General features: G+C 38.9%; 1 protein-coding gene across 2 annotated transcripts in view; it reads right to left on the bottom strand.

The window, feature by feature from the left end:
• LOC100878057 (uncharacterized) overlaps window positions 1-20,210 on the bottom strand; it is a 78,000-nt gene that overhangs the window by 11,434 nt on the left and 46,356 nt on the right. For both annotated transcript variants that reach the window (XM_076536379.1, XM_076536386.1), the window contains exons 2-3: window positions 4,233-4,985; window positions 705-876 (exon numbers count right to left, since the gene is read on the bottom strand). In XM_076536379.1, coding sequence (XP_076392494.1) covers window positions 705-876; window positions 4,233-4,985 — 925 coding nt within the window. The remainder of the gene's footprint in view (window positions 1-704; window positions 877-4,232; window positions 4,986-20,210) is intronic.

Raw genomic sequence — 20,210 nt, 5'->3', positions numbered from 1 at the left:
CATGGGTACTTGACAATATAATTTAAGAACATATCTATTTGAGAATATAGATATTAGAGAACATAAGTATCTGTGAATGTACGAATTTAAGAACGTACAAATTTGAGAAAGAAGACATGTGACAATGTATGAATTCGAGAACGTAGATTTGAACCAGCAGAAATTTGCAAAAATTTAAAAACTTGAGGATGTAGAGATTTCAGAATGCAGTCATTTGAGAACGTAGGGATCTGAGTACGTAGAAATCTGGAATTGTAAGTTGATGTAGGAATTTAGGGATATGAGCATTCCGGAATGCACGTATAAGCATCTAGGAATCTAAGTACACAATCTACGGATCTATGAATACACACAGAATTTCAGGCAAAGTGAAAGTACGACAAAGATCCTCGAAGTTCAAAGTCAGCAAGCAATGTCACTAACGACCAAATTAATACAAATGGACGATTTTACGTGGTCATAAATCAAGTTGTAAAGAAATTAGACTCAAAACAGATATAAACAGACCTGGACGATCGAAAGGTTAGAAAATTCGATGGTTATCAAAGGTACATCGAAATGTACTCTATTTAATTGTTTGGTAAGTGTTTAACAAGGTTACACAGGGATCTCTATCTCTTTGACAAGGTTATTGACAGTGTAGATAGCTTCTGGAGATATGACATTTTCTTTCGAAAAGTTTATAGAATCATAATGGTACTTACAAACAATTGTAAAGGAGGGAATCAACGATTTTGACCGTGAAACATGTGGCACCGTTCAGACAGTACCATTCCGCATAATCCGGTGGACACGTGTACATGTGGAATGTGATATTTGGTCGAGGCGTCGGCGTCGGTGGCCGTGGTTTCGGCGTCGACCGCGATGAACAGGCGTCTGAAAGAAAGATCAGTTATAATTAAACCTCCGTACAAAAAACTCATAACATTTCATAACTAGTGCCATCTTTGCATCCTTCTTACATAAAAATACCTATCTACTTCATACTTCTACTCCTCCTAATGTACTCCTAATGAGTGGTTCATACTTCATACTAAAAAGTATGATTATTGTCGTATTGTATATCATTATTGTCGTAGTAGTACTTCATTATTGTCACTTAAAAAGATTACTAAATCTTCTGAAAAACGAATTGAATATTCAAGTAACAAATGGGTCTACAATCTCACAACGTATCCAATATGCTTCGACAGAAATGAACATCTAACGAGTATAAAATGGAAGTCGAGTCACCCGCCATTTTCCAATAAATTTGATTCCCGATTTTTGACGAGTCATTTACGAATGTGACAGCAAATATTTGGACATAATTGGAGAAAAATCGAACGACGCATAGAAAGAGTCCTTTGTGCACGTGAAAGGATGATTGTCCTGTTTAAGGGTGGATCGATAAAAAGCACGGCGAGAAAGCGGTCGAATGGCAAATTTGCTCGATTAAGCTGTGTAACGACTAAAGGCCAAGCATCATTTATCCCATTAAAGGGCCACGAGGGAGAATGGGTGCTTTAGAAATTCCGACGGCTTCCAGGTTTACCAAACACAAAGGACGCCCGTATTTTAGGGCTGGCCCTAAGTGCTCGTGCTCGATCCTCCCTTCTGCTCTAAAAACTTAACTCCGGAACCATTCTTTTCCTACCCTTTTGTTCCTTCGTCATCGTCTTACGTACTTTCGTTTATTTACATAACATGATTAATTACTCGGGATACTTTTCAAGTATAATACATTTCTGTTCAAACTTTAACACGTAAACTTTAATCTCCCCGTTCTTTCGGCACGCCATTTTGTGCTTGATTGATGGCTCGAGATACTTTCGGACGTTTCCAAATTAATTGCTGCATGATTTCAAGAAAATTTGATACCGTATTTCTATATCGTATGACTAATTGTTTCTTTTATTTTGAGAATTCATTTCTGTAGGGGTATTTAACACTAAACCTACCGGCATATAATAAAATGAAGTTAAAAAATAAATAAACAAACGACGAAACATAAATTAGTACACACATTTATTCTTTATCTTGATGAAAATCACTTCCGATTTCAAGGAATGTATTTTAACAAAATGTGTACCTTATAATAAGAAACTTGTGGAGCGGTCATTTGACCGGTTTGGTAGTTTTAGTGTTAATAGAGCACTATTTTTAGATAAACTTTAAAAATGTTACACTAAATGTCTTTGCTGGACAATTGCCCTTACTGAAATATCTTTTCCCCGACGCTTTAATACCCAGTGCTACATATTCATAACGAGGCAATTTTCTCTCCAGGTCATTTCCATTCGTAACCCCAAATTAAAGACCTTTAATTTTCTAGCATATAGAAACCGCCAAATATACCGTTATCGACAATCTGTTAAAAAATAGATCTAAAATTAAAGGCAGCATCGATCCAGAAAGCACGCAGCCATCAAAGTGTTAGGCGAAAAAATCAGCAAATTATTCGTGCAGGATTTGCATATTCGATCGTGCGTTCGTTGGGCTCGCGTGCAACAGGACTTGGCGTGTACGTGGGGCAAAAAGGGTCGAAAGAATTCCTGGCACTCGAAATCCGTCGCTTAATCCGACATTCCATCGATCAATTCTAAAACTTTGAAATATTTGCACATGCCACGCGAACGTGGCTGGCAAGAAAGAAGAGAACGAAGGGAGGAGAAAAAAGAGAGAGAGCTTCTCGAATGTTGTTGCGCACGAGAAGACCGCTGCACGTTGCATCCGCCCGTGCAAGCCACGCTCTATCTGTCACCTGTTATAATTTTGCAATCTGCCGTACGGCTCGAGGATGCAGACCGAGGCCAGACAATATTGCGCCTGTCTTGCGATTAACATTTTGACTGCCATGTTTAATCAACCTGAACATTCTGCAGTATGTTTTGTCTCCCCACTTTCACTTCTTTCTTCTACCATCTTCTATTCTTTGTTGATCAAACGTATTTACACAAGAGTTCTTTGAATAAGGACATGTGTGAGCTCGACAATTTTTAAATGTACTATATTAAATAAAATTGTAAATGGGTAGCAAGTTCCAGTGACAATTTGTACGTTACCCAAAAGAGCAACATGGCAGCCACCACATTACTGAAATCGATTCACAATTGATTCTTGATAAAACTCCACAAATACAAAAGAGCAAATGTCATTGTCCGAATATGAACCCTCAGTTAAAATTTCGTATCCGAACAGAAAGTGAAGCATAAAAAAAATGGCGTATCGTGCTCAACAAAGCAAAAAGTAACCGTTAATAACACAAGTTCTGCATTGTACATCTGACAAAAGGATATCGTTTTTTGTGCGAGAAAGAGTCCCGTTTAAAGTCTCGTAAACGCTGTTGCAATTTGTACGTAATACCCGCCAAATTGCCACTTTTTTAACGCCCTCCGAACGTACGCACAGTGCCATGTGTTCGAATTCGAGTAATTTGCTCCGTACATATATAATTGTTGAAGAACATCGGGGCTGCAGAGCGTGGCACGTGTTGCAATCTGTCGTCGCCCCCGTTCAATTGAGATGGTGTTTTTGTGAATACGGACAATGGATTGCTTTGAACAGAGAACCGAACTCGTGCCAATTTACGTTCTTTAGACACGCGTGTTGCAACAAATTTGCCCAGTGTTTACTTTGCACGCGAAAGGGTAGCTAAATACATCATATGGTCAATGCCACATTTTGCAACAACCTTCTTTTTTCCTTTAGATTGATGTTCTTTTCAATTCACTTTGTAAAATTCGTTGACTTGTTAGGGAAGTTGTGTGATTTGCAAATTTGGTCACTATTAGACTGATTATTATTAATAATTTTTAATTTTGCACACATTTAGGCAAGGATCTCTTTCTATGCTGTGAGTAGGTTAATTCACTATAATCGTCGGTGTATATTACATAATCTAACGTTATCTAATGGCAATTTTTGTCTACGACCCGCAAACTTCTAGCACTGCTAACATTTATGGATGCAACATTTATAGTCGAAGATCCACCCTGTGATATCGCGTGATCGAACACTTAGCACCATCGTCCTGTCAGTATTACATGATCGAAAAATATTTACATTGGCCCTACATTGTAAATAACATATCTATTGCATGGCAATTTAAAATTTGGCAAAAGTTCTAGCCAGAAGAAGGAATTTTGTTGCACTCTGACAATCACCGGCACATTTAGCACTGATCGAGCACTCGATATCGCGCGATGGATCTCGAAGGTAAAAAGAGGGGTAAAAATGAAATTTGCACTAACCTGCTATACCGAAGAGTGTGTAGGAGAGGATGAGTAGAGTGGCGAGGTAGGGTGGGATCCTGCATCCTCTCGTCATGGCAGTGACGGTGGCAGGGTTCTCGGCTTGGTTGCTACCATCCGAGTGGTGGTCGTCGGTCCGGACGATACGGTCGACGCTTTTCTCGGTCGCGTCCTCGCGATCGCGATGCGTCCTGTCGTCCTGTAACCGTTGGTGGAGGTCTCGCAGATGAGGATGATGATGCAGGTGATGGAACTCGTGGATGTCTCGATGAGGAGGTTGGGCGGCAACGGAAGCAGCGGCGGCATCGGCGGCAGTTTGCTCTTGGCAGTTAACCTCATCGTCGGCTTCCTCGTCGACGACGAGCTCGTTGCTAGCGACACTGTCCCTCCGTTGGTGACATCGGTGACGCTGCTGACACTGGTGATGACGATGATGACTATGGCGACGGTGGACGTGATGGAGGTGATGACGACGGTGGTGGTAGTTGGTACTGCTGTCGCCGCAGCAGACCTCGCCATCCGCCACCGGTGAACTAACCTCCTCGATCGGACTCGCTGCTCCGACAGCTTCGCATCCTCCTACTCCCCTTGCTTCGCCTCGTCCCTCGACGACCGAGTCGTCTCCCACCCCCGCTACTGCTGCTGCTGCTGCTGCTGCCGCTGCCGCCGCTGCTGCTGCTGCTTCTACTGTTTCTTCAACGGCACGAGCTCCACCACCTGGCCCAGAACTCCGGCGCACGTGCCGCCGCCTCCCTGTAACCAAATATCCGACCGGTCGCCCGTTTACAGTGTGTTTTATCTCGGCCGGTCTCTACTTGATCTAGCCGGCTGATCCACGCACACACGACCGACGCACACGGGGGTAGTTAAACACACGCGCGACCGTACGCGACCGAATAATACATCCTCGATCGAGCGAGCATGCCTTAGGCACGCGTGAAAGGGTACGGGATAAGGTGGTCAAAACTACCCTCGAACCGATTTTACATTAAATCATACCATTCGATAATTTGTCGAATTATCGTAGACCGAGTTTGGTACCTGTATCTCAATCGGGAGGGTAATTACAGCTGCTTAGCGACATGTAAAAATTCCGAAGATATTCGACACTGTAGGCTCGGTGAAGTATGTCGAGAATTTTTTCGTACGTTTGTTGCGAGAAGACAGAATAAAACTGGGATAATGTGAAGTAATTTGTACGATATCTGTGAAATCTGTGAGCAGCAGATTTAATACAAAGCAGTAATTACATTTAAGAGGTATACAGCAAGATTTTGATGTTAAGCCGCTGTTATGTTCCCTATTCATGTAACTCCCTGCCCTATATCTAGCACAAAAATACCCTCGGATAACCCTTCGTGACACCGAACGACATTAATTCGATGCGGATCTTTTGCGCTGAATATGTATATCTTTTTTGATATACATAATAAGCTACATTTGTTAACGTTTCTCGTGCACGCGATTTTCACAAATTTCCTCGACCTCGATACCCGTTCTATTTCCAACCAAATATCGTTCGCCGTTGGATACTATAGGGGGTCATCCGTCATAGGAACTACACATTTAATCTATCTTAACAACTGAACTAAATAAACCAAACTTAAGAACATCCTAAGTACTGGTAGCATTTTTATGATGTTAGGTGACATGTCGAAAATTTTGCAGAATGCTATGGAGTTGTTATTTACAATATCAGTATGTTTTACTACAGACAGCCATCTCCACCACCTCCGCCACCTCAGCCACCTTCCGTTCAATTTAACAGCGATTGCAACAAAAGACCTGCGCGAAGACAAAGCGATTAACCGGCAGATAAATCTGGAAAAGTGTCTAACAACGGATTTACACATCTCGAAGGGAGAGACATCTAAATGTCGGGGGGTAAATATTGTTCGAGGGCCCAGCTTCGAGGCTCGTCGCCTTTCTGTGTATACAGTGGTGGGTGGTATGTAAACCAGAATACGGCCACGCGAACGCGATACTTTTGTGTGCAAAGGACCAACGTTTCCACAAAATGCAAGCTTTTCCTTGTTAGGCCCGCAAAAGCATTGTGCGTGTCCCGACGCGTCCAGAGAAGCCGTGGCATTGTGTCCCGTTCTGTTTGGAGGTAAAATATTTGCCACGAAAAGAAATTGTTTTCAGCCACGGGTCCTTTAAAACCATCTGCCTACCGGCGTCGATTATTCCTGCTGATTGGATCAGGTTCCAGCTTGCCTCTATCGAGTGCTCGTTTCCGCTTTTCGCGATATTTTCCAACCCGATTCGACTTTAGAAATGGTGGACAACTGGGGGACCCGTTGAAAAACGGCCACGTGTCGTGGTGCTATTAGGTCGTTGAGTATGGCAACTTCTGAACACAAAGTTTACTTCCCCTTTGAAACTTTGATAGTAGGGTAGATTATTTTTTAAGGCTTTCGTGCTTACGTTTATTATAATATCTGTGTAATAGTAGATTAATCCATTTCTGTGGAAGTACAGAGAAGCTTCGGTTATAATTTTTGAAGCATGTTTCAAGAAATTTTTATATAGAAATATATTCATAAAAAATAAGCAAGCAAATGTATTACATAGAAATATTAAGTTAAAAATGAAATAACAACAATTTCATTTACAACCCCCTCTGTTTTTATTCTTCAATTATAAAGCTATTGATCTCCGAATTATCCGCAACTACCCTTCAGAATATTCTGCAAAGTATTCCAAGAAAACGACTCGCAAAGCTCTCCTTCACTTAAAGAGGATACACAGGTGTACTCGCAAAGCTTATTCTGCTTTAAGCACAATTAATCCGTGCGATTATTATCGCGCAGCAGGTGCCCCAGCGAAAGGGTTAAAAGCAAGGAAATTAAACGCCTATTCGCGTTGAAAGTGCGACCAACAGCGCCGACAACCATAACACAGCGTGGATTGCTCATAAAACACTGGTCACATAAAGATAACGAGACATGGTAGCTTACAATAAAAGATACCATTTTATCCGTACAAGATTCCACAAATTGGTCCCTCGGAAATCAAACTTCGACAAAATCTCAACACGTTGATTTAAAAATTAATTCCGAAGGGTTTCTTCGATCGAGTAAGATACAATCTCAACCGGAATTGTTTTTCAGAAGACATTCCAGATTTCGCAACGACCTTGTCCCACTAATAGCCGTGTCGTAAGCCGTGCACGATATCGCCGACGACAAGGATCGGGTTAATTGGCGTTGATTTTGCTCTCACGCTTTTCAGGAAAACATATCACATCGGTGATGCAACTAACCCCTTTACAGACTTTTTGAAAGTACTTTCAGAACGATGCTGTTCTGTCACGGTGATCACTTGAAGATCTCCTGAAAAATTTGTAACACATATGTAACACATGTGTAACACATATGAGTGCAACTTATCTACTGAAAATTTTGATGTTTATAAAAAATCATGCTGTATCATTAATATAAAAAAATCTGAATGACCATTTTCTGAATAATTTGTGAATGTCAGTAAGAGTGAAAATTAAAAGTGCGAATGTCATTCGTGTGAAAGGGTCAAGTCTCCGTGTAAGAACCGTATCAAAGGCGTGATTCATGGAATCGACGCGTACACGTTCTAGCGGGAAATTAGCAGCGTTAAGTACAGTAATTTTCACGGAACTGGAGTGTCGGTGATCTCGTTCGATTAGCATATTAGACGCGGGGCACAAAACCTCGACGCCTGCGTCAAATATGACGTCAATCGTCGCTGGAACATTCACACCTGTCGTATCTGGAGGAACAGGGGGAATTAACGACTGGGTCCTTTGACCACCGTGTCTCAAAGAAATCGTGTACCTTCGATTTGCATAATAAGGACCGGCCAGACTTTGATTATTCCGGTTTATATACAATTCTAGGACACAGAATGCGTCCCTCTATGGATCTATTCATTGCACGGTGTCTTTGAATCTGGAACTTTGATTGTTCTCGTATAAAAGTCAAAGGAATAGAAAGTATCGGAGATAAAGGAAACGCCTTACTCTTTGTTTCTATTTTCAATGGGATGGGGAGACGTTGAAAGGACTTTTAAACAGTAGTGTAATTAACCTCTTAACACGATCACGAGGACAACGGTGACTGAATCCCAATATAAAATAATATAAAATAACGCAAAATAAAAAGAATGAAACTGAGAACAGTTCATGATGTACTCTTTCGAGCAAATATTTTATTCATATTCAAAAGAGAGAACCAGACTAATATTGTGAAATTAATTTAAACAATATGATGTGCATGAAAACATGAGATACGTTAATAGAAATAGCTGTTCGGTGAAATGAAAAATCATATGGCGTTTTATACGAAGTAAAAAATTATGCTGACGAGGGATCATGAGCGGAAGTTACTGTAAAGTGTGTGCAATTAGAAAATAACCTAAATTCAAGGCGGTTCGCGATTCGTGTTGAAAAGGAACTCAGAAGAGCGAGCTGAAGCATTTAACGACGCGTCGACGAGGGAAATGATCAATTATAAAGAGCAGACCACGTGGGCCGCACTTTAAGTCGCCGGCCGCTGCAACGCAGCTGTCTTTGTCACCTAGTTACAAATTAATCTCTTCTCAACATTATTTTTATTTCTTTAAACACCGTTAACCACGATAGCTGCATTTGTCTATTAACCATTAACAATTTGCTTATTATGCGGGCTCTTCGCGGTGTTGGTTGAAAAGAGTGAACAGAGAAGGAATGTAAGGCTTTTTTAGAAACTTTTTGCTTATAAAGGCCAATGTCATATGGATGATAGTGATACAATTGACCTGAGTTTTTTTTAGAAGAAATAGAATACATTTTATCGGTGAGCACTGATAAAATTGTTTCTTACAGAAATATACTTTGTTACATCTATAGTGGTGTACAAACATATAGACAATATAAGAAATAACAGTTTAAGAAGAATTTAACTTTTGGCAGCAAGTTTTAGCAGTAAGTTATTCAAGTTTTTTTTTAAACTTTTTTACAAGAAAGTTTTAGAGTCAACAGCAAAAATTCTTTAATTTCTTGTATGGTAAAAATAATTATTTTAAAAGTACAGACAGTCAGAAAGTGTAACAGAAATTTACTAATATATAATATTTCTAAGTTGCGTGTAAAAAAGTTGTGCAACAATGCACGAAAGGTTTGATATCCATTTACAATTACAGAGTAATAAGAATAAATAAAAGAATGGTCCAACAAAGTATCACAGTGTGAATTTCGTGAAGTAATAAAAATGTAAAAGTGAGGAACGGCAGAGTAAGTAGTACACGTCACTAGTCAGACTCGTTACGCAGTCTCAATGGGTTAGTGACTTCAACGCCCGCAAAGGACACAGACTGACAAGGAATGTTTCCATCAAGCGACATTCTTGAACCGTTTGCAAAGGAACGCGATCGTACTCACCGAGTGCAACGTTTGACATTTACAAGCGTATTTGGAGACGAAAACACAGCAGAAGGTGGACTGATTTTCCTACGTCTTGGAGTATCTCAATTTGCTCGTTTTAAGTGGATTTATAGATTCATAATCTTATCGCGGTAAATAGTGGTATCTGCCTTGTGGAATTTGAGCTATTATGTTATCGCCTTTGTTATGATAGAAAAGTTATCTTGTGAATGTAAGAATTTTTACCCAAAATTAATATACGTATTGATATTGTTATTGGGAGATGAATGCAATCCTGTAGTTCACTTTTCAGTTGGTAACATTGCAAGTAATGTTTCAATGCTACTTCAAAGCATTTCACAGTAATATTGTTTCAATACCTCTTCACACCATACTCCACCTAACCTAACCATACTCCACAGCATGGTAAAGTAATACAATTGAAATTTTTTGAATTAACATCGAATTGATTCGTCTCATATTTGTTCTAAGGGATGAGGTCCTCAAGATCTGCGTTTTCTAGAACGCTGTAATACGTGCATATGTAAGATCGAAAGCGGATACGCGTTTACGCAATGAATATATCCTTGCAAACAATGCTCCACGCTGATTTTCCTTCTTTTTTGTACGCCTATGAATATGTCTGTCTATCTGATTTACGAGTAGCTCGTCGTCGCGACGCCAGGCTTGTTTATAAAAAGAACCGTAATTACGCGGTTTACATAACGACCGTGAGACATGAATCGATATTCCCTCGATATTTGAATTAAGTTGCAAGTGTTTGTTTAACTCCATTTTCATATTTGCTGAAATTCCTATGGTTCTGCTGAGCTCTAATCGAAATTCAATAGACGTTTGTACATGTGCTAATGTGTGAGATGTACATATGTGGAGGTGTGAGGACATATGTGGAAGTTACAGGAATATTGGGATATGTGGACATGAGGATGTAGGTATTATAAGAATATAAGGATGTAAGAATACAGAGATACAATGACATAGAAATTCAGAATTTTAAACATCTAGAAACACAAAACCAAAGATCTAAAAATTTAGGAACATTTCGATGTAACAAGTCCATGTTCCAACGTCAACTACCTAATTTAGGAATCAAATTTCCAGATTTCTAAATCTTGTAAATTTTCAAATGATAAGTTTACAGTTTCCCAAGTTTGAAAAAATCTTCAGTAAAGCTGAGTAATCCGTAATTCATGAGAAAACGTTTCAGTTGCTTCCACAGAATTTTTCTCGCTGGAACTGATTGCGAGTGCACGCGCACTCGACGCTGTCCTCGAGTCATCGGAGAGTTTGTGGTATTAACGCATTGCAGGCCGCTGACGCCACGATTTGTCACATTTATTGACACTTCATAATCTAACGTGGCAGAGTTCGAAATTTGACAATTAACCCCAATTCTCAATAAGGAAAATCTCATGCAAAAATAATCTAGTTCTATGTAAAAAATTTTGTAACGTTCTCATAAATTATATACATACATGCTCTAGATTTTCCCCGTAACAAATAAAAATATAATAATATAGACTTTGCCTTAACTTTTGCCTCGCAGCTAGGAATATTTGATATCCCCTCTAAAAAAGAAGTTTGTCGACCCTCCAGAACACGTTACGAATAAGAAAAAAAAAGCAGCCCTTACTTTACGAGCGAACACGTCTGCGACGAGCCCCTAATTTGTTAAGCGATTCATAGATTCAGAGGCGCGGCCTTCTGAAAGGAGAATCCGATCTGGCCGATCCAAAAGAAGACCAACCCTCTTGCAGGCCGGACAAAATGTATCGAGACCTCGACAACGATTCTCGAATTATAACACGAAATTTTGGGCGTGTCTCTGGTCACGTGTCTCTTAAAAGCTGCAACTTCAGAGGGGAGAAAAAGAGAGAGAGAATTTTTCTGACGAGAGATGCCTGCTGCTGGTCCTTCCGGGACCGGTCTGGTATCAGCTGCGCCTCGTTTAAACACGGAAATTCATAAGTCCGAGTATGTTGCGGCACCGTTCGAAAAAAAACCTCCTGTCTATGGTGGAACAAGGGGGAGAGATCGTGTCTGGGCCAGTTTCGAATCCCTAGTCCCCGGTAATCTCCACCCCCGAACAGACTGGATCGAGAAAACCGCTAGAACCTTCGATCGTTTTCTTTTTTCTGCTTTATCTGATGGGATGAATATTGCTGTCGATTAACCCCCCAAGTCGGGGGAATTGGGGTTTCAACGGAACGTTCTGACGTCGGTTGTAGGGGGATGGGGTGGAGAAGCTGGATGCGATTTTTATTCGAGAGCTGACACTTGGAATTTTATTGGAATCTGTTTCTTTAATTTTAAGCTTCTCTTCATTGTTAAATTATTGAATTATAATTTTCTACTGAATTTTAATGAAGTTGGAAATTTTTTAAATTGGGAAATTTCGAAGTTTCAACAATTTTAAGTTAAACGATTTGATCAGTTCTAAATGAATTTTAGTACAAAGCACAAATTTGTGCAAAAAGAACATGGATACCCTTGATTTGAAGTTCTTGCACCCTAGTACAAGAATTTCACCCTAATTCATCATTACGAATTTCTCTATATGAGTGAATTTCTCTATATGACTGCTGATAATTAATAGTTTAGATACTCGGTATTAACCCCGATCTCCAGAAAGTCTATTTATGTAACACGAACGGTCAGAATCCATTTTTAACTGTTTAGGGCAGCTGGCTAGGTACGAGGGTGGCAGCCATCCTTGGGTGGCATCTTTGAGAGTTGCTCTCGATCGATTCTCCTATCGAAGTATAAAGCAATCGAAATTGGGATCTCATGGATAACTGCTCCCCTGGGTGTTCCATTGTGAACGAATGTTTACTTGCGAGAGTGATACTGCCACGTCATTTTCCATCGAGTGTGGTACTTGTGTATATTACTCGGATCATTGAGGTTCCGGAATGTATTCCTATGATTTGAAAGGAAAATATGATCTCATGAGATCAGTTCGATTAAATAATATTAAGTTTTTTTTGTATTTTGAGCAAACATTTTAGATGGAGCTTTATGTATCTTCTAAATAGATTTATTTTTAATTGCTACAATAATGTAATTCATATTAAATTCTTTTTATACTTTGAGCAAATATTTTAGATGGAGCTTTATGTATCTTCTAAATAGATTTATTTTTAATTGCTACAAGAATGTGATTCGTATTAAATTCTTTTTATACTTTGAACAAATATTTTAGACGGAGTTTTAGGTGTCTTCTAACTACATTCCTTGTTAATTGCTACAATAATGTAATTCATAATTTCAACCCCCTATTACTTGAATTTTCTTTGGACATCTCTAAAAATTTACTGTTCATTGTCACTTGTGTTCTTAGAATATAATCAAGGTTATTTTAAACTCTCAAACCTTCAAACTTCTATATTTTCAATTTTTTAATTCCCAAGTCCCATACGTTCTCAACGTTCTTAAAAATTATTACATTTTCAAATGTCCACCTCTGAGATGGACCTCCCCTCTCTTTCCAAACCTTCCAAAAAGCAAATATCAGTTGACACATTTTCCCTAGGGAAGGCTTTGCCGCGGACTGTACGGTACAATGCACACCCGCAGAATCGAAAGGAGCGGACGGCGAAAGAGGAAGAGTAGAAAAGACAGAGAGAGACGGCGAAAGAAATCGTGTATATTTTCATAATCTTTCGTAGGATTTGGCCGTGGTGGCTCGAGCCACCGGTTCATACACGCATATGCCCCCGTAGAAAAGCGTGGATCGCACATGCTTGGGGCACGTCCCATTCAGACGGGCGCAGCTGCCGAACTCGTGGGACACGTCGGCAGGCACGCGCCTCTTGCCTCCATAACCTGTTTTCAAAATTTCCCTCCCCTTTCGAACGAGCCCTCAAGGAGACCCATTTCTCCCTTCTTTGCTCCCGTTCCCTCTTTCTTCCTTTTCCTTACGTTCTCCTTTTCACTTAACTTTCCTCCCTTCCTAATCATTTTTCCTCTCGTTTCTTCTTTGCTTTCTTTTGTACTTTCTGTTACTTCTACCTTGCAAAGATGGAGCATCTCCTAAATTGTGGAGCATCTTAGTGTGTATTACATTTTGGCTATTTGGGAGAATTTTTAATTTTTATCTTATAGGAATTGTCAGTTTGAATGTTTAGATAATAGGTAATAGTCTTTAGGTAATAGCTTATGTCAGCTTTTATCAATTCTTCTTTATGTTGCTATAACTCACTTATTATCCCTGTATTCATTTCGTGTGGAATGAAGTTACTACACAGAGTAAATGTTACGTCTGTTTCAATTTTTTCAAAGAAGCTAATATAAAGATAACTCAGAACAAATTTGAGAACCAACAAAATTATAAAGTGTCAAATGTATGTACTTGTAAAATTGTCAAATATATAAGCTTGTAAAATTCTCAAATATATAAGCTTGCAAAATTCTCAAATACATAAGCTTCTAAAATTGTCAAATACATAAGCTTGTAAAATTATAAAATATATAAACTCATAAAATTGTCAAACATATAAACCTGTAAGATCATCAAACATAGACTCGCAAACACAAAATGTCGAAATAGAAAAAAAAAATTGAAAAATGTAGGAAACGTGAAGTACATAAAATTGAAGTCTGTAGTAAGAAAGTAAGAAACAGAAGGAAGAAAAGGTCGGAGGGTGTAGGAGATTTGGAAGCAAAGCGACAACGGAGCAGCTGCTTGTCTGCTCACCCCCGAGGACGACGGACGCATGCAAATCGGGCCGCGATTCCGTTCAACGTTTCTACTACTACTACTCGTCCTTGCCACGTCCGTAAAGATAATGCAGTCGGCAAACAGCGAAAGAACGGACGTGGAACACACAGAGACCGAGAGAGGATAATTAAAAAGCACCACTCGAGGGTATTTAAGCATCGACGACGTTCCTCCTGGTCGACAGCTGAGGGCATCCCGAGACAAGAGGTGCTTGTACGCCCTCTTCAAACGCTCTTCTTGTAGTGCCGCATCATCGGGCTCGCCAATTCTAATTGCACGATTTCACTTTTCTTTATGAAATAGTTCACATTTTCCAATTCGAAAAAATTTTATAATTAAATATTTTTATATTCGTTACATTTCGAGATTTCGGAATTCGTACATTCTTTAATCTGATAATTTTCAAGACTTCTAATTCTTAATTGTTTCATTTTCAAATTTTTTCATTGTCAGTGTATTTAATGTGAGTTCAAGAAAATCTTGTTCTAAATTTTTAAGTTCAACAATTTTCAAGTTCGGAATTTTCATTCAGAGAATTTCAGAATTTCTAAATGTTCAAAAACCTGTGTTTCTAAATTTCTTAAGTATTGACAATTCTCAAGTATCAACATCCTCAAGTTAACAAATTCTCAAGTTAATAAATTCTCAAGTTTATAAATTCTTAAACTCTCAAGTTCTTAAAATCTGTCAACATATTCCACAAATTCATAAACATCCTAAGATCCAAATTATAATATTTCACTATCTTCCGATCGAAATACAAAAAGGAATCCAAGATTGCAATTTGCAGCATACAAAAGAGCAGACGCAATTAAGCAATCGAAACCGGGCATGATCAACTGGATATAACGATTGTTAATATACGAAAACGAGAAGGGAACAGCCGGTTCAGACAGATGGCGGATGGATCCGAGACGCGACGATACCATCGACAAAAATCGATGGTTGCTTCATCAGTATCGCCGTTTATTATCCTAATTTTCACGCCGTGGCACGAGCTTTCGACGCTTCGCTCATAATTTCTGTGCCGCGATTACGATCGCTCGGATACCTTACCCAATTTTAAAATCGATTTTCAACCTTCCTCCTCTGAACTTTCTTCTTTTTACGCAATTATCAGATCTTGCGATTTTAAATGACTTTATATCGAGAAGTTTGGGATCAGGTCTGAATTAGCTATACTATGTAAATAATATCGTGTAAACGATACTGTCGTATAAATAATATACATAGTATAAATGTAAGAGGTAGTAGATGTACATAGTATAAGTGCGAGAGGTAGAATAAATGTAAATGGCTGTTGTAGTTCAATTTTACTAACAATGTACTTTCGTGCTGTTATGATACTAAATATCTATGGAGACTTTAATATTAAAGACTTCTGATGTTAGCTATTAGATCATAATTCTTTAAAAATATTAATTTATACTAAAATGTGCAAAGATTGTCCAAATATGAAAATACTAGATCTGATTCTGCATACAAGGGTTCGAGACTTGATGAACTTATGTTTAATCTTTAAACAACTATCTTTGATGCATAATACCCTAAGAGACCATGTTTGGATTACTATGAAAAATTAGTTATACTAGTTGCAACCCAAGTTATACTTGTACTTGCACCCCAAGTAGATTTCATTGAAGATTAATAAGAGAAAATAAGATCAACTTCGAACCGAGATCGTTGGTAGTTTAAAATTTCTATACCTGCACGAAATCTGATGTAGCAGCATCGAAACGATATCGAAGCTGAACGGATATTGAAAACGATACTGCTCGAGCAACGACCACCAACCAAGGTGTCCTTATTCTTAAGGACCAACGAGGTGGCCCACTCAAGGAGATGTATCAGGTGATCTTCAATGACGAGACAGAATAAGTACTTCTTAGCCACTTGTATGGGTTGATCAAATTTATGAAATAATATTATACATACTTGCTATGGGGTGACTCATTTAAATCTTCCCTCTCAAATATGTTGGAAATCATTCATACTACTAAGGAATGTTTTATACTTTCTTCCACGTCGAAGAACACTATTTTGAATATTTTAATACCTTCTTAAATATCTTTGAAATCATTCATACTACTAAGGAATGTTTTATATCTTCTTCCAAGTCGAAGAACACTATTTTGAATATCTGAATACCCTCTTAAATATCTTTGAAATCATTCATACTATAAATGAATTTTTTATATTTTCTTCCACAGCGAAGAACACTATCTTAAATATTTTAATACCCTCTTAAATATCTTTGAAATCATTCATACTACAAAGGAATGTTTTATATCTTCCTCCAAGTCGAAGAACACCATCTTAAATATCTTAATACGAACGCTATCTTCCCCAGATAATTTATCCTCTGAAATCATATGTAACTCTGAATGTAACTTTGAATGTAATTTTGAATGTAACTCTGAAATCGTGACTCTGAACTATTTCCTTGCATTCTCAGTATTTTCAAAAAAGAGTGAGTTAAATGGAACACCCCATAGAGTAATAAGTATAATATTATGGTCACCCAGTATATGAAACAAAGATGGAATTAATCCATTTAAGATTCAATTAATATCGAAGAGAGTCTGATGCGCGTACCACGGACGATGATAGGATAAGCCTGATACATCACGCAGATTATCCCTAAGAGGGGATGCTTTACACGCCTCTTCACCGTAGGAAGATCAACGAGGTGGCCCACTAGAGAGATATAAAGAAGAAAAAGGGACGCGTCGAGAGAGGGTTGAAGAAGGGTCCGTAGCACGCTGATGTAGAGAGAAGAAAAAAAAAGAAAACATCGTTTGCGGCCAACGAACCACAGACGACATTTATCGTCCCATTAAGAACCGTCTCTGTTTTCCTAGCACCCTCTAATCAAATTCCAATGAAACATCGAACCCGTCCCATAAAAAAGAAAGGGTTTCTGAACCTGTCAAATTAACCTTCGGATATAATGAGCTAATGAAATCATTCGGATATTATGGCCCAATGAAATCATAGGAAAATTATGAGCTAATGAAGACGTTGAAAATTGAGGTGTTGAAAAAAACTGATGAAAAATGAACTAATAAAATGAATGGGTACTTAGATAATGTACAATGTGATAAACTCAACATCTTATTTTTAAAGACTTTGCGTTTTGTTAGAGGCTCTTGAATTTCTTTTTGTACATGTATGAACACCTATGTTGATCAATTTTTGTTTTGTATATTTATCTGTTTCTTGATCTCTGCATTTGAAAAAGCAAGTCTTAAAAAGTTTTGATAGTACCAAGTGAGTCAAAGTTACAAACTCATGAAGTTTCAAATTCGAAGGGAAAACTTCATAACCAAACTTCATGAGATCCCAAATGTCCAAATCTCTGTAACTCTAAATGTAAAAAAGTCTCTGCAAAAGTCTCTGTACGTCAAGTTACAAATCTGTAAGTCTCCAGCTTCCAAAATTACAACATTGTACCTTCCTAAATTCTCAAAATTTCAGATCCCCAATTTTCCAACTACTAAATGTGGAAACTACAAACAAAACCGAACTCGAATTTCCCAAATTACTCGATCATTTTCTCTAGAATTGGAGGAGTGGGTCTGGCAATTCGGAGGGATCCTCGTAACGAGGCATAACAACCAAAAAAAAAGGTTAATCAACTAAATGAAAATATGCCTCGTTACAGTACACGCCGTTATCCAATTGCTCTCTCGATCTCAAACATCGAAATCAAACGAGAAACCCAACTGCATATTCGAAAGTTAGCACAAAAGAGCAGGAAACATTATACGGCTGTTGAGCATACGAAGATCCAGCAGCTAGGTGGCTCGCCAGAAGGGATGAAGGGCCGCAGTTGACCAGAGAAAGAGAGAAGCAGAAGAGAGAGAAAGAGAGAGAGGCGTGTGTGCCGTAGGTCGATCGATGAAGAGATAAAAAACGTGGAGCTCTCGATAGCATAATACTGCGCCGGATAGACGAGCAGGACGTATCTTTTCCACTTGATAGGGCTCGAGGAGCCCTATGGCCAAGCCTGGGCCCGTTCGTGTGTGCGGGCATGGGTCCAAAGAAGACGGGCTCGCACATGTTCTTCACCTCGTGCACAGGGTATTCATGCCGGTATTCATGGCGTGCAGCTGCCGAATGCACTTCAACGCCATTACCTGTTTTTCGCAACGCTCGCTCGTTTGCGCCTGGGCACGCGCCCGACGTCGCTCGACGCTCGTCGTCGCGCGACTACGATATATGGATGTACAGTCAACAGCAAATCTGGCTACCCTTCGAAACCGATTCCACTGGAACATATCTTCCTTCGTTTTTCAAGGCTTTGCGATCTTATTTGCATTTGGAGTTTTGGACTTGGTTAAGTATTTATGGTAGTTGGATCTGTGGATGTGGAGCTAGTGGGGATTTTGAACGTTTTGAAGTAGATTTATGTTTGAAAGTATCAATTTAAAGATCTCAAACTTTCTGAAGTCTTATATTACTGAAGTTAGGAATCTTTAATTTAGAAATTCTGAGGTTTCTACGTTTCCAAGCTTGCAAATTACTAAGTTCTCCAATTTCTCAATTCACAGAGTTAGTAGATTCCAACTTCTCACGTTCCCAAATTCTCAAATTTTGAAATTTCCAAGCTTTCAAACTTCCAAGTTCCCCAATTTCTCAGTTCTCAAAGTCCCAAGCTTCCAACTTCTCACGTTCCCAAATTCTCAGATTTGAAATTCTCAAGCTTTCAAACTTCCAAGTTCCCCAATTTCTCAGTTCTCAAAGTCCCAAGCTTCCAACTTCTCACGTTCCCAAATTCTCAGATTTGAAATTCTCAAGCTTTCAAACTTCCAAGTTCCCCAATTTCTCAGTTCTCAAAGTCCCAAGTTTCCAACTTCTCACGTTTCCAAATTCTCAGATTTGAAATTCTCAAGCTTTCAAACTTCCAAGTTCCCGAATTTCTAAATTCCCTAATTCCTTAATTCTCGAAGTCCCAAGCTCCCAACTTCTCACGTTCCCAAATTCTCAAGATTTGATATTTCCAAGCTTTCAAACTTCCAAGTTCCCGAATTTCTAAGTTCCCGAATTTCTCAGTTCTCAAAGTCCCAAGCTCCCAACTTCTCACGTTCCCAAATTCTCAAGATTTGATATTTCCAAGCTTTCAAACTTCCAAGTTCCCGAATTTCTCAGTTCTCAAAGTCCCAAGCTCCCAACTTCTCACGTTCCCAAATTCTCAAGATTTGATATTTCCAAGCTTTCAAACTTCCAAGTTTCCGAATTTCTAAGTTCCCCAATTTCTCAGTTCTCAAAGTCCCAAGCTCCCAACTTCTCACATTCCCAAATTCTCAAATTTTTATATTTCCAAGCTTTCAAACTTCCAAGTTCCCGAATTTCTAAATTCCCCAATTCCTTAATTCTCAAAGTCCCAAGCTCCCAACTTCTCACGTTCCCAAATTCTTAAGATTTGAAATTCTCAAGCGTTCAAACTCCCAAATCTCCGAATTCCTAAGTTCCCCAATTCCTCAGTTCACAAAGTTCCAAGATCCCCACTTCTCACCTTCTCAAATCTCCAAAATTCCAACTTCTCACTTTCCCTAATTCCTAAAATCCCATCTACCTTCTCTAGTCCTCAAAATCCCATCCTCTCACCTTTCCAAATGCCTAACCTAACCTAACCTAACCTAAACTTCCACATTCCCACTTTCCCAAGTTCCCAAAATCCCACCTTCTTCAGATCCCAAAAATCCCAAAAGATCCCTCTTACAATTCCCAATTGCAAATTCCCAAACTTCCAAGTTCCTATCCAAATACCCAAATTGTGAAATGTACAAACTCCTCAAAGTTTGCAAAATCCCACCCTCCCGATTTCTCAGCCTTTCAGATTTAGAATCTTCCAAGT

The sequence above is a fragment of the Megachile rotundata genome, chromosome 1 (genome assembly GCF_050947335.1).
Source record: "Megachile rotundata isolate GNS110a chromosome 1, iyMegRotu1, whole genome shotgun sequence".
NCBI lineage: Eukaryota > Metazoa > Arthropoda > Insecta > Hymenoptera > Megachilidae > Megachile > Megachile rotundata.
The sequence above is the reverse complement of the archived record's forward strand: the minus strand, read 5'-3'. Positions and strand labels throughout refer to the sequence as shown.